Source organism: Phodopus roborovskii, unplaced genomic scaffold (genome assembly GCF_943737965.1).
Source record: "Phodopus roborovskii unplaced genomic scaffold, PHOROB, whole genome shotgun sequence".
NCBI lineage: Eukaryota > Metazoa > Chordata > Mammalia > Rodentia > Cricetidae > Phodopus > Phodopus roborovskii.
In genome coordinates this window covers 6,921,162-6,936,128 of record NW_026126546.1, presented here as the reverse complement: position 1 = coordinate 6,936,128, position 14,967 = coordinate 6,921,162, and the positions used below count along the sequence as shown (strand labels likewise).

At 51.9% G+C, this 14,967-nt stretch overlaps 1 protein-coding gene across 2 annotated transcripts in view; it reads left to right on the top strand.

The window, feature by feature from the left end:
* Ablim2 (actin binding LIM protein family member 2) overlaps positions 1 to 14,967 on the top strand; it is a 124,732-nt gene that overhangs the window by 98,454 nt on the left and 11,311 nt on the right. The window contains exons 16-19 of one of the 2 annotated variants that reach the window (XM_051200188.1): positions 280 to 332; positions 892 to 1,030; positions 8,165 to 8,226; positions 14,246 to 14,300. In XM_051200188.1, the coding sequence (XP_051056145.1) occupies positions 280 to 332; positions 892 to 1,030; positions 8,165 to 8,226; positions 14,246 to 14,300 (309 nt within the window). The remainder of the gene's footprint in view (positions 1 to 279; positions 333 to 891; positions 1,031 to 8,164; positions 8,227 to 14,245; positions 14,301 to 14,967) is intronic. The other variant, XR_007835498.1, reaches the window with a different exon arrangement.

Below are 14,967 nucleotides of genomic sequence, written 5' to 3'. Positions count from 1 at the left end.
ATGAACTGCATCTGAACACGTGACTCGATTTCTCCAGGTTGGAGGTGTGGCTAGAAGCACAGTGAGGAGTCACTTAGCTTGGGGAATGCCCATCTTCTGAGCCCCATCCCCGAGGAGGCTGCTCTAGTGTGCACTTCTGGCCCGTGAAAGGCATTCATTTTTTTTTTTTTTTTTTTGTCCTTTTTCTTCGGTTTTCTTTTACTTTTGAGCATTATGTAAAGCAGGGCCCCCAGGATAAACATGGCGAGCTGCCTTTACAAACGGACTTTTCCCTTCCAGCTGCCAGGCGATTGGATGTGGAGGACAACAGTTTTGATCAGGACAGCAGGAAGGTAATGAGGAGGACCACAGTCCTGCAGGGTGGGAGGCTCCTCCAGCTGGACTTCCTTCTTTGCTTACTCGGCTCCTGGGGGCCTGGGAGCCAAGGTGGGAGCCACACCCTTCTACACTCAAGTGAGCACATGCTCTGCCAGGGTCCTGGCTCTGCCATGTATCCAGAGATGTGAACGCTGACAAGGAGACAAATCCAGTGCATTCTGGGGTATTTGACATGAAGGGTCCAGAACAGGATTTTTGTTTTTGTTTTGTATAAATGGCCAGAGAGTAGAATGTAGTAGACCTTACTGACACACTTCTTTGATGTAGGCCACACTGTGAAAGCAGTCAGAGATGATGTGGGGGTGGGGGGGCATCACAACAGCAGCCTGCGGGCAGCTTCTGGCCATCTCTCCAGCTGCTTCACGAACTTGCAGAGCAAGTAGTGAGGCTGGTATTAAAAACAGTAGCGTCGGCTTGTAAGGTAGAAGTACAGAAGCTACTAGAAGGTTCTGGTGGGGTGTTTTCACCACAGCAGATGACCTCAGTGTTCTCATAACCTCTGTTCCTCTGCAGAAGACCACCTGGCTGCTCCTCAAGGGGGATACAGACACCAGAACGAACTCTCCAGACCTGGACAGCCAATCTCTGTCCCTCAGCAGCGGCGCTGAACGAGAACCCCTGCAAAGGATGCCTGGGGACAGCCTCTACTCACGTGAGTGGCTCTTCTGATGTGCACTGGAGGCTGCCAGCGAAGGGCCCCTATTGAGTGGGTCCCCAAATCTCAAAGAGACAGCACATAATTCCAGTATTTGGGAGTCTGAGGCAGAAGGATTGCTGTGAGTTTGAGGCCAAGCCTGAGCTGCATAGGGGGACTCTGTCTCAAAAATAAAAATTAAAACAAAACAAAACAAAACAAAAACACCCAAAGAGCATTCATATGTGAATCAAGCCAACCTCATCAAGGTCTGAGCCCTGGCCTCAAACACCACTCTTTGCAGTGACACAGCTAGCTAGTGTGCGCACAGCGCCCCCTCGTGGCTCTCTCGGAGCTGGCAAGAAAGCAAAGAGCAGTCAGGGCCTCTTTCCTTGGGGGCAGATGTGGTCATGGTCAGGGGGCGAGTCCAGATCTGGAACTGGTACAAGGCACTGTCTCGGTCCCTGTGACATCCTGAGCAAGGCACCTGAAGATTCCTAGGCGATATGGCCCTACGTCACAGGCAACAAAGCTGACATCTGTCTAGCCCTGGGGGTGTTGTGAAGCCTGGCTTGGGGGTGATTCTCAAGTATGAAGTAAATTACGCATTGCATTGCCTACTGGAGATGCTGTAGGTAGGTCACAGGCAGCTGCAGACAGATTTAGGTTCTCCCGTAAGCAGCCTCTGGTCTAAGCTGGGCAGGGGTTGCTTTGTATGGCTGTGGTTGGAAGTGGAGGTCATGAGAATCTATGTGGTGTGAAAAAGCACTTGGCATCATGGTGGCACCGGCTCTGAGAGAAATCGAGCTCTCTGATGACTGGCTGATGATAGGGGCCAGAGCAGCAATGCTGACTCTTGGGTCATTATGTCCTGTTTGTGCATGAGTGCTTTGGCTGGCCAGCAGCAAACAGCCGTGGCTGTTCCCACCTACCTTCCCTCCTGACCACGGATGACACTCTCTGACTGCTGGACACTGGCGGCGCCCTACGGCAGAGGGAGGAGTGGAGATACAGACAGCCAGACATTGTGACTACTGGGAATGGATGTGTTGTTCTGTATGGGGTCTTTGTAAGCAGATGCGGTCCCTTGGCATCTCAGAGCACGCACACAAGGCTGATGTCAACATGGGAGGGCCCATCAAATGGCTCTCCAGGTCTAGGTCCTCCTGTATGTTCTTTTGGGGGAAGAACTAGCTGTAGGCATGGCCAGAGGAGGTGGAGATCCAGCTGGGGTGCCTTTGTACCATCCCTCAGCCCTCTGTCCCAAGCAGCCCTGCCCAGGTGGTACCCTCCTGCTGGATGTGAACATGTGCTTTGTGGTACTTGGGTCTGAGTAATGGAGGTTCCTTCACAGAGCAGAGCTTAGGGGTTTCCTATAGCTCTCACTGCCCTGTGTGGTGCCCTGGCATCCAGGCATTAATTAGCTGGGGGCTGGAATTTTATGCTGGTATGTCAGGATGGTGTTTTCCAGTTTCTGGTCTTTGCTCTGTTAGGGGAGTGCCCGGTTCCATTCCCATGCCTCACCCAGACTCTCCCCAGGGCGGTTAGCCTGTGCTCTCTCAGCAATCCCCACTGGAATGTATGGACTGCCTGTGGCTCAGGACCGAGGGGATCAGGGACACAGCGTGGGAAGGAAGGGCCCCGCTTCTGCTGTCACTATGCTGTGTGGCCTGTGCATGTACCCTCTACCTCCCTGTAGTTCTTTCTCATCTGCTGACGCCAGAAGCGGGGTGTTCATCCCACGCACTTTTGAGTGTGGTAGTCCCTGTGAGGCAGGCTGTTCCAGACGTCCACAGTGACAAGGGCTCGCTGGTCATCCAATTCCTCTACCGCGTCTCTGCAACAAGCCATCATGAATGGCGTGGACAGGAAGTAGCTGTTATGTGGGTGCACTGGCCTGTGGGGACCCAGCCACCTGTGCCTGGACCTTTGCCACCTGTTATGCGCTAATAGTCATGACTACATCCTCCTGCCTCTGCTTTCTCCTGGTGTCCTGACTTCACATCTCCTGAGCAGGAAGCCCACAGAGTGTAGCATTGCATCAGTGACTTTACCCCCATCCCAGAAGTGCTGCACCGTCCCACAGGGCAACGGCTCTCTGCCAGGCACTGCTCCCTGCTGTCCTATCAATGGGGAGCATGCTTTATTATAGATGTGTTTACTTCCCTTCTGTAGCCCATGTTTCCCGGCTCTGTGCGCGTGGTCATCAATGACTGCCTGAGTCTGCACAAAAGGGGACAAGGTTGGCTTTTGTTATAAGAAGAAGGCCTTGAAATCCTTAGAGAGTGAGATTTGATGCCCCGAGTCTCCTCTGTAGCCTTCACCCTGTGGACACACGTCCTCCGAGCTCCACATCCCTGGCCTTTTCTGTCCTATCCTCTCTTCTGAGGTCCCTTACTCACAGGTGTGAATGCAGATGTGCGGGTGTAGACATAGGCGTGGTGGTCAGAGGTCTGGTGGTATAATTCAAGCATCCGGGCTGTAGAAGACACTGCTCAGGGGCTTCTGTGGTTCCCGCAAGGCCCAAAGACCCCAGACAGAGAACACGGCTGCTTTACATCACCAGGTTGAGAGGAAGGGTCGGAGGAGAGGAGTGGGGTCAGGGTGCCTTGGAAATCTCTCTGACTTAGCAATTCAGGAAGTACAGGGGAGACATCAGTGGGAGCCAATTCACCCCAGACTGGCCTGGGCCATTACCGTTGGTGCCACCTCTGTGTTCTTCAGCATGAGAGGCCCGTGGATGAGAGCGTGGGATGGTGGAATATGCCAGTCTCTGCTCCTTAGCTCATTGTCCTCCCCTTGAGCCACTTAGCAACAGCACAGTCACAGGATGGGTCTCTGTGGCTCTATCGTTCTCCAAAGGAAGGAAGGAAGGAAGGAAGGAAGGAAGGAAGGAAGGAAGGAAGGAAGGAAGGAAGGAAGGAGAGAGAGAGGAAGAGAGGGAAGGGGGAGGGAGGAAGGAAGGAAGGAAGGAAGGAAGGGAGGAAGGAAGGAGAGAGGGAGGGAGGAAGGAAGGACCAGACTTTCCCTCCACCCTTTTACCCCCACAGAGTTCATTGTGAGAAAGATCTGCCCTACATTCCCTTGCCTGTGGTTATGAAGAGCAGGCTCCACCTGACCTGTCAGTCTCCTGGGGGGCACTGAGGGCAGCCAAGTGCCTGGGGGTAGAGATGTGACTGAGACCCCTAGGTGACATAGTCCACGGGTATCAGAACTGGAGGATCTTTGCCATTTCCAGTGCCAAATCAGAGTCCCGATGAGCAGGAGTCCAATCACCCAGCACACAGTCCTTGAACACCTTCTGTGTCCCATGAAGGTTTGGAGATTGGCTTTTGCAGAGCCCCAGGGAAACAGACACAAGAGTATAGTGGGAGAGGGACTAGCCAGACCCAAGATGGGAACAGGCATGGCTTTCAGGAAAGATCTGAAGGCAACACGTATGTCCAAGAAACCACAAGAGGAACTGACATAGAGCACCGAACCTGTATCTGGGTGCAGCTGGTAGAGTCCCATCTAGGCACTGCTGAGTGACACTGGGTCCCTAACAAGCCTCTACGGTATGACATTTCCTTATCTACAACAATGAGAATGATCCAGGGACCTATAGGATGAGTGGCTGGCACCTGGGCATGCAGTTCTGTGGGGACACCCAGGTAGAACACTCAGACTCACATGCCAGACTGCAGTGAGCCTGCGGCCACCAGCTCAAGCCTGTCTCGCCGGCTTCCACACCCCAAAGCTCATGTGCCCAGGGACATTGAGTTCTGAACTGCCCTGCACAGAACAGGCAGTGGCAGCCACATGCTGGACCCCAGCTAAGGGCTTGCCAGTCAGTTGTCAGAAGAATGTCCTCGGATGTCGTGAGAAGCCTGCCCTACCACTGCATCAGGATCGCACACTGTTTCCCTCAGTCACGCATCTTGAGTCTTCGGTGGCTGTCTTGATTTCTTACCAGCCATCCTAGAGGAGAACAGAGCCAAGAACAGAGTCAACTCCAAGAGCAGCCGGCAGCATGCTTCCTAGTGGCTGTGGGTAGCCTGGGAGCTGGTGTAGGGCCGTGTGGTTAGGCTAAAGGGCCTGATATAACCGACAGTCAAGAGTACACAGCTGGGAACTTACTCAGGATCTTCTGTCCTCCTTACCTGTCCCTTCTTGGCCACGCCCACTCCTCTCGTGTTCACATTTGGCCACACACTCTTGAAGGCCATCTGAGCATATCAGATATGCAGGTCCCTGGAAGGCCTGCTATAAGGCCATTTGACCTTTGTGCAGGTTACTCCATCTCCTCAGGCCCTAGGTCCCTCGTGTTCAAGGTGCAGAGGTACTGAAGCGTGCAGTTGGCACTTTGAATGTGTGAAGGGATTTTAAATACAAAAAGTATCTGTTCTGTCGCACATGGGGCTCTGGGACCTTTAAAATCACACAATGGCCCATCCCTCTCTCAGAGGGATTGAGATAGCAACTCAGAGGACAAGAGCACTCACCGAAGACACTCGTGTCTAGCTCTCCCTGCTGAGTACACCTGAAAGAAGGGAGCTACAGCAGAGCCAGCAGTCGCAGGGTGGGAAGGAGGGGGAGGCGGACCAGCCCAGCAGGGACAGGGGAGGGGCATGGAACAGCAGGCCTGCAGAGGGGAGACCCAGGGAGACAGTCTTTGTTTATGGTTAACAGCTTCTGCCTCCCAGCCGGCGGGACTGTGGGGGTCAGGGGTGGGCACCAGCAATCCCAGGCAAGCCCAAGAAGGATGGAGAAGCTTACTGTTTAGCACTCTGAAAAATAATGACCATGGGAATCAGTCTGTGTGCCCGGTCCTGCACACTGGGCCCAACAGAACTGTGGCTCCCAGCTCTTATCACAACAACGAAGTATCTAGGATTCAATCAAAAGTGATTTGCAACATTCGGAATGGTGGTGTTAGTATTAGAATGTGAAAGAGTCACCAGACTCCAACTCTGGGAAGGCATGGTGTTGACGGCCTCTGACAAAAATTCTAAGACATCCGTCATAAAGATGCTCCAGGGAGCAGTTGTGTCAAAAATGGAACAGAGAAAAAGTCTCACCAAAGAAACACAGATCACTTTGAAAGGGACTCAATTGGGAACCGACATTGAACCGAAAAATAAAACATTGTAAAAACCTCTTGTGTGGGTTCAGGGACAGAATAACTGACTTGGACAGAGGACACTGGCATCTTCGTTCTGGTGTGGACAACGGAGAGAAGGAAAATAAGCACCAGGGATCTGGGAAATGGTGCTTGTACCTTTGAATTCCCTGATGAGGAGAAAGTATGGGTTAGAAACAATGGCTGAAAACCTCGAAGACTCCACAGAAGACGTTAACTCTGCAAGGTCAGGAAATCGAGTGAACCCCAAAGAAGATGGACCGAAAGAGTCCACACCAAGACGTGGCGCTAAGGTCTAGAAAAAACTTGGTGAAAGTATACAGCTAGTAAAGCCATGTCATCTACAGAAAGCACTAGCTGGTGGCAGCTGACTCCACAAGGAAGCCACAGGGACCGGAAGCAAGTGGCATGTCTTCCTGTGCTAAAGGTTCTGCATTCAGTGGGAATATGCTTCTGTATGGAAGACACAGGGGCGGGGCCTGCTCAGATGACGGAAAGCTGAGAGAAGTTGTCACCTTGATGGGTGGTTAAGGGACCTTCTCCAGAAAGAAAATGATAACTGCACAGGCTCAAAACCTCAGAAAGGGAAAAGCCTAGGCATAGAGGGAGGGGTAACATGGCCACCAATCCTCTGCTCAAGTTTCTTTTTAAAAAAAATTGTTTTGTGTACGGGTATCTTGCCTGCATGTACGTCATAGACCATGAGCACACAGTGCCCATAGGAGCCAGAAAAGGGTGTTACCTATGGTTGTGAGCCACCATGGGATACCGGGAATCAAACCTGAGTGCTCGTAACAGCTGAACCATCTCTTCAGCCCCATCTTTCCATACTTAAAGGAAAAAGTATGACCAGGGCCGGAGAGATGGCTACGTAAGAGCATTGTTTTGTTGCAGAGGGCCAGAGTTCAGGTGCCAGCACCCACACTGGGCAGTTCAAAACTACCTATAACTCCAGCTCCAGGGGCTCTGACCCCTCTTCTGGCCTATGGGTACCAGCACTGAACATACCCTTTCCCCTCTCCCACACATATACCCATTATTAAAAATAAAATGAATCTTTTTTTAATTACCCAGCCCTGTCTGGGACATTTGTTAGGGAGGCAGGAGACATGCGGCCTATGGAAATAAGGTTGCCACTGTGTGGAGAGGCTGAATGAATATTGAGCCTGGGAAGGCTTTGCGCAGCCTCTGACTAGAGGGTTGAGACACTTACTGTTCTTGTTCACTCCTAGAATCAGTCTCCGGATGCAGTAGGGTCTGAGTGGGGCCGAGAATCCAAGATCTTTATTGCTGCTAACCCCCTCTTTGAGAGGAGCTGCATCTGGCACCTTGGGCTGGCAGGGCTCCTGGGTATCCTCAGTGGATCCCTTGAGGGGAGGGTCCCTGAGCCCACGAGGGACCTCAGTGTAACACGTGGCCCAGCATACTTAGCAGTAGTGGCAGACAGGATGGGTGGGCAGCTTTGCACATGGTACCATGTCAGTCCTCGGAGTACACCTGTGAATGGTGGGAGGATTCGAGCCTCCCCCTGGCTTCCCAGGAGCTCCCATGACGTTTGACCTCATGCTAGCGAGCATCAAGGGCCCCTGTGTCTCTGCCTAGCCCATTCCATTTCAAGAGAAGCTAGTAATCCCTATTTGAATTTGACATTCCCCAACCCCAGCCCCATTTGGCGGGTGGTGGCCTGTGGTGGCCATCATAGCACAGGATGGCACTGCCCTACCTAGCCTAGGATGTCCTGAGTCTGAGAAAGGAGCTAGCCTGGGAGATGCGATATTGAGGTTTTTCCTGAACTTGGGTACCCACTGGGCTGGGTCCCATTCCTATGATATTCCCGGTGTGAGTAATTGGCTCAGATGTCCCCTTCTGTGTCCTCTGAAGAGATGGTCACAAGCAAGGCAGGCAGAGTATCTTTAGGGGCCTCTGTTTGTTGTCAGCTGCCTAGTCCTGTCTCTGTTGGAATCACCATGGGCCCTGCCCTCCCCTGGCCTGGCTGAGTGCGTGACGAGGCTGTGCTGTGTCTGTTACAGGCTTCCCTTATTCCAAACCCGACTCTCTCCCAGGACCCAGGAAGGATGGCCTGGACCTCCGGGTAGGTACTTGGGCTCTCCCCTACCTGTGGGACACTAACCACCACTTGCTGCCTACCTGCACTGGTTCCCCTAGCTTTGTGACTTCACAGCCAGACGAGGCAGGACTCCTGCTTGCCCATCTGCCCCTGCCTGATGCTCTGTCCCAGATGCTCCCACTGTGGTCTTTTCCATGTCAGGAGTGACCAGACCACACCCAGCCAGTCTCTGGCTTCTCTCTGTTGTGCCCCCAGAAACCAAGGAGTCCCCAGTGTATAAGGCAGGGGAGATGTAGGTCACCCAGAGTGATTTGGGCTGCTTTGAGATGCTCCTCAGCCCCACCTCCTTTACCAGGGGCTAAAGTTAGCCAAGTCTGTAATGTTTATGTGCCATGGAACCATGCCCATCTCATGTTACTACCATGTGGTCACTAGGAATATTTCCTAGTGAATCTAGTGAAAGCAAGTGCAGGAGGCCTTCAGCCTGCCACCTCAAAGAGAGCCTGGCATGTGCCCTGGCCCAGTGCCCTTCATGAGGAGCCTCTAACCATGTTGGCTTTCAGTGATATCTGTAGTCTTGTGTGTCCTAATGATGCAGAACCCCCAGGCCTCATATAAGCACATGGCTCCAGGATAGTCTCCATCACCCCGGAGCTTTTCCTGGTGTCAGGAAGTTTGTATATAGACCAAGACGATTCACTTAAGAGAATCAGGTGTGTGTGTGTGTGTGTGTGTGTGTGTGTGTGTGTGTGTGTGTGTGTGTGTGGTGCTGGAGTGGTATTATCAAAATGTGAACTCAGGGCCAACTGTCTGAAATATTTTTCTCTCTGAGGCTATGGGGCCCTCCTAAGACCAGGGAGACATCTCCAGAGGTTGTGTCCTTTGGGAGTAGCCATTGATTTCTCCATCTTCTCAGGCTCTGGTTTTCTGTCTTTCTGTCCAAGAACCAGCTTCAGGGTGCCCCCCATATAATGCCTCTGCATGGATGGACGCTAGAGGATCACGGCTTCCCCTCCCATTAGCCTCTCTTCCTGCTCTGGAATGGACCTTGCATGTTCCCTGTTAGTTTGTGTTTTCTCCAGTGGAATTTGTCTCCCACAGGGAAAGCAGAGAGCTAGAAACAACACAGGACTCTTCTGACACCAGACATAAAACCTCCCACTCAGAGTTAGAGCTCTAGGGGCCCTGAGAGTCCTGTCTGTCTTTCTAGAAGGTTCTCTGTTCACCCCCTGGAACAGTTTCTCTATAAGCAAGGGGCCCACAGGTGCCAGTGTCCTGGCTTAACCTCGCCCCCTGCTCCCGAGGTTGGGGTTTGCGTGGTGAATGGTAGGAGAGTAAGAACGCTGGACTGTCTGCATGCATAGCCTGTGTCTGGTCACCCATCGTTGAGAAGGTGATCTCTTGGGAGAGTCTCGCCTTGTCTGTGGCATAGGTGAGCTTCTGTGTCTGCAGAGGTCATGGTCTCCACTGGCTCCTCCTAGTCCGGTTGTGAATAGATGATCTGCACCCTGATGGGTCCATCTTCATCCTGGAACTACTATGAACTTCCTCTTAAGTCTCTTCAGGACCCAGAGACAGGCCTTATGTGAACATGGGAGGGAGAGTGAGCGACTTGAGTGCCCTGGGCTTGAACTCCGAGCTCTCTCAAAGGTGGAGCCCATCCTCACCAGAGGAGTTCTGACTTCCCATTTGGCCCTGGGGGTCCTCTGTCTCCTGCCACGCTCCTGCTCATTCTCACTCCATCTGATACTCGTGTGTACTCCCTTGCCTCCTCAGCAGAAGGCTGGCTATTCCATCTCCTGAGCAGTCTTTTACAGCCATGCCCAGCAATTCATGCCTGCCCCACCCCCACTCTGGAGTTCCTGCAGTGGTTGCCCACAAACATTTGCCGGTGACCTGCAGTGCCCCAGGATTGTTCACTGGGTGCTTTGTTACCAGAAAGGGTTTGGGTGTGTGTGTCCAGGTCAAAGCACAGATTCAGTGAGCTCAAAATCCAAAAGAGGGAGGCTTCCGGAGAACTTCCTATCACAAACAAATGTCAGCGTCAGTGTATGAGAAAAGGTCCTGACAGTCGTGTGTCCTGACAGTGAAGGCTACATGGCCATGACTGTGACTTTTACAGTTGTCCTCGTCTGAAGGGGCAGAGATCCTCCTGAGTCTTGATGTAAGAGGGGTTTGTCATGGAGACCTAGTGACCCCTAGCATTGTACATGCCGGAGATCATGAGAATGTCCTGATGCCCAATCCTGCTGCAGGAGGAGGATGCTCATAGCCCAGCAGACTAGCAGCCACCTGCTGCAGGTCCCCTGTGAATGAGGCAGTAAAATGATTGACGTGCCCCCTGGCCCATCAGTAAGAGAATGGTGTCTGGCTACCTGAAGGTCCTTGTGGCTGCTCCCTGGAAGAAATCACACTTGGAGAAATGCTGATATTACCTGTGAAGAGACTAAATTCCAACATTAAAGAAAAAATCAGGCTGTCGGGTTAGGTTAAAAAATAGCATTATCATAGTGTGTCATTATAAGATACACACTGAAAATGCATTCTTGGTTAGAAATGATATGAAAGAGATGCTAGCATCATAAATGGGAGGTGGGAAGAGAGATGCTATGGCAAAGTGAAAACAAGTTTCAAACATTCAGTGAGGAACAGGGTACCAGTGTCTCAGTTTTGATGAAGCCGTGACAGGACTCGACACAGAGATCGTAGACAACTCATATCGGTGCTCTGCATGTTCTTAAAATAAAACATAGATCTAGTCAACAAGAGTCGCCCAAAACTACACAGTAATTCACTCTCAAGCTTAGCCCAGTAGATAAATGCAAAAATGTATGCCTTTTCATCCAGGTTTGACGTGATTGCGAAACTCTAAAAATGTGTATGGTGGTGCACACCTTTAGTCCCAGCACACGGGAAGCAGAGGCAGGCAAATCTCAGTGGGTTCAAGGCCAGCCTTGTCTGTATAGAAAATGCCAGGATATCCTAGGCTGCATAGTGAGACTTTGTCTCAAAATATTTAAATTCATATTTTTTTAAAGTGTTAATGTTAGGAGGCAGAGGCAAGAGGACTAGGAATTTAAGGCCACCCTTGGCTCCATAGTAAGTTCAAAGCTAAAACTAACCAGGGCTCCATAAGACCTGTCTCTGAGTCACAGTGAAGGTGTGTGTGTGTGTGTGTGTGTGTGTGTGTGTGTGTGTGTGTGTGTGTGTGTGTGGAGAGGGGGTGGCTGTTATGTCTGTGATTATAGATCTTCAGCTGTGTTCCCAGAAAGAACACGTGTTTGAATTAGACAGGCCTGAATTCCCAGACATGTCGAGGCAAGTTATGTAACTTTCAGAGTTGTTATTTCCTCGAACTCACCAGAGTGGGGGTGTGATTCTTATAGCTGAGTGATTATGAGGACAGATATGGCTGTGAGATCATTTCCCCAGGTCTGTAGCATGGCTTTCACATGAGTCAGGACTGCAAACGCAAATCTTCAACCCCTCTTCTGCACCAGCATCTGCTGCGTCAGGCAACTCACTCCTCCCTGGCTTTACCAGGGAGATCACAGCTGGGAATGTGGGCCCCCAGGATCTCATTCCCACCAGTGACCATAGGTAGTCTCAGGAAAGCAAAGCCCATGGGCTCAAACTCCTACAGTCCTGTGCATTTTCTGTGCGAATTCAGCAAGATTGCCTGACCTCTCTGAGCGAGCCTTGTCTGTAAAGCCTGAGCGTGCTTCCCACTTTGTAGGGAGCAGCAAGATTGGAGAATGTGTCGGTAGAGCTGGTAAGTGCCCAGATGGAGAAGATGAATAACATGTCACCTTTTAAAATCCTGGCACCTCATTGAGAACCACAGAGGAGTTAGCCAGGGTAGGGCCAGGCAATGCAGCCTTGGCGTGGTTCTCTGCTGTTGGTCCACACAGACAGGTTAGCTCAAGACATGTTTTCACTGAGTGGTCTGTAGAACCGCATGGGGCATAGACTAAAGTCTTCCTGCTCTAGACCAAGGCTCCTGTTCCTCTATTTGGAGGATGGTCCACTTCCCATCTTTCTTTCTTCAGAAGGGAAGCTGGGTTCCCTTCTGGGTGATTGACTGCTTGTGATACAGGATTCTAAACACTAGGTGGCAGCATTCCTCCTTAGCATCAGTTAATCTGGGCTGCAAAGGTTGGGGCCAAGGCAGACTTGGCCTCACTTTGTCAAGAGGCTCTCTAATAGACAGGTGTGCCTGAGGTGTGGCTGGTCTGAGGCTAAGACAATGTTTCTAAGAGCTGTTTTTGAAAACTTCTAAGGGGAAATGGTGAGAGGTCATGGAGCATTATTGACCAACGCAAAGGACCCAGAGAGTGTTGAACCCAAGGATAGGGCCACTCAAGTAAATCATGCTACTGCCGTGGTGTTAGACCCAAATCCACTGGACTTGGTGCTGCCCATCTTTAATGCCAGCACTGGGGAGGCAGGGACAAGCAAAGCTCTTTGAGTTTGAAGCCAGCCAGATCAACACAGTAAGTTTCAGAGCAGCCAAGGCATCTCAGCAAACAAACAAACAGAAAACAAAATAAGGAGGGAAGGAGGGAGGGGGAGAGAGAAATCCAAATCGATGTCCAAAAGTCCATGATAAGCCAAATAACAGAGGTTTTAAATAAAGGCCTGCTTCAACCCTCGGCTTTCCACACTCACCTTCTCACCATCTGGTCCCAGCCTGCTGGATCCAGCTCGGAGGCAGGGAGGACACAATGACATGGCATGCCCCCGGGCCCCTGTTTCTCTGGCCCAGATGAAGGGTTGTAGTGGGCAGGGTCTCCCTGCTTCAACATTCCCCGGGGTGTGTAGCCTGCTTCCAGCCTGTCCGCCAGCTTGTCGCCTGCTGTAAGGCCCATCAATGGCAGCTTTTCTTGTAACCGTATATGCAGGTGGAGCACACGGTGCCTTTACCTGAAGTGCCCAGCTGAAATGCAATCCCTGGCCCAGTTTCAGAAGCTCTGCCCACCAGCCCTGACCCGGTTTCACCCCCTGGACTGTGCTGGGGACTGGGGTGCAGTCAGGCATTCTTCAATGAGCTCAGCTCACCCCATAGTTCTGGTGCAGACAGTAGATATGGCAGGGGCAGGAATCAGGCAAGACGGGGGTGGTGCAGCCCCACAGGGGCTTAGTGTCCTTTGCAGGGGTGGGCCCCTGGGGACAGGTAGCTCGCACATATGAGTTTTTCCAAGTGGACAGAAGAAAGAACTTTAATGACCATGATGGTGCCGGCATGACAGTTTGTCAATGACAGCCCCTGGGAATTGAGGGCAGTGCCCTAGTCAGGTGACACCCTTCCCCACTAAGAATGTCACTCGATGGGTATTAATGTCAGAGCAAGGCCACTCTGTCCAGGATGCCAGGAGAGTCTGGATAGCAAGATTCTTGGCAAGCGTAGCGTTGTGGAGGTGCCTATGGTTTCCAGAGGGAGGCAGGGGCCCCTCTTGTCTTGAAGCTTTGGGGTGCATGGACATTGTCACTCTGCACTGTGTGTCTCGGTTGGTCACTGGGGACTATGAGAATAGAGTGGGGATGACACATAGCTCCCAGGGGGCAGTGTCCAGTGAGTGCCCCTTTGCTGTCTTATAGGCACAGTGGGGCTGTGTTGACTCTTGAGTCTACCTAGAGCACGGGACAGCAGCAGACTGTAGCTATTTTTCACAAGGGGGAGCAGAGGTATCACAAGCGATACCCGTCACAGTGTGAATACAGGAACAGGCACTGAACTGTCCTTAGGCCATGCCAGGTAGACAGCAGGACCCAGGCACAGGAGCTCAGTTTTAGGGCAAAGTTGGTCAGACTGGCAGGGTTCAAAGGCTTCTGAGGTAGGTAGGAAAGCCATACACACAGGGCAGATATCCTGGGTACTCAGCTTCCAAAGCCCAGCTTTGCCCTTTGTCTACCACCTAACCCTGTCAAACACCCTCCTCCTCCTCCAGCTGTGTGAGGATCCAGGAAGCATTGGGGGCAGCCCCCTACTGCCTGTCCCATGCAACCTGCCTCTTGCCGGCCTCTCTCTCTTTCTCTCTTCCAGAATGCCAACCTGGCCCCTTGTGGAGCAGACCCGGATGCCAGCTGGGGCACGCGAGGTACACACAATGGGGACCCCTGTGGGTCTCTGGCTAGGCCAGAATCACTGGCACATGTCTATCAGTCTCATTCTGAGGCCATCCCTCCGGGACCTGCTGGCAGAAGGCTCTGCACCATGGATGAAGGGTCCCCTAGGGATACCTATTGACCGCTCAGCACTCTCATCCTGAGCAGGACCTTACTCCTGGCCATACTCACTTCCTTGTTACCCTCTGGGATGCTGGGGGACCCTCCCCTTGAATACCAGCTCACATATAGATGGTAATACCAAGGCGCCACAACTGGCTCTTATAGTGATTGTCCCAGTCTCCAGCCTCATAGCTGGCAGGCACTTCAGAGTCCCAAGCGGGAAGACCAAGAGCCTGCCTCATATAGATATCTTCCTTCCAGAATTATCTGAAGCCAGGATTCTAGTGGTTGGTCCTTCCTGTATGTATGGAGCCCCTGCCGTCGGCAACTGCTTTAGCTTCTAAATGGCGATACCTTAAGTCTAAAAACACAACCTTGTCATAACGAGTGTACAGTGCACAGCACTTTAAAATAGGAAGCAGTGCGCATGATGGAGAGGGGCTGGGGTGTGGCTTGGGCGGTAGAGTGCTTGCCTCACACACATAAAACTGGTTTTTATTCCCAGCAGCACATAAATCATGAGTAACGGTGCATGCT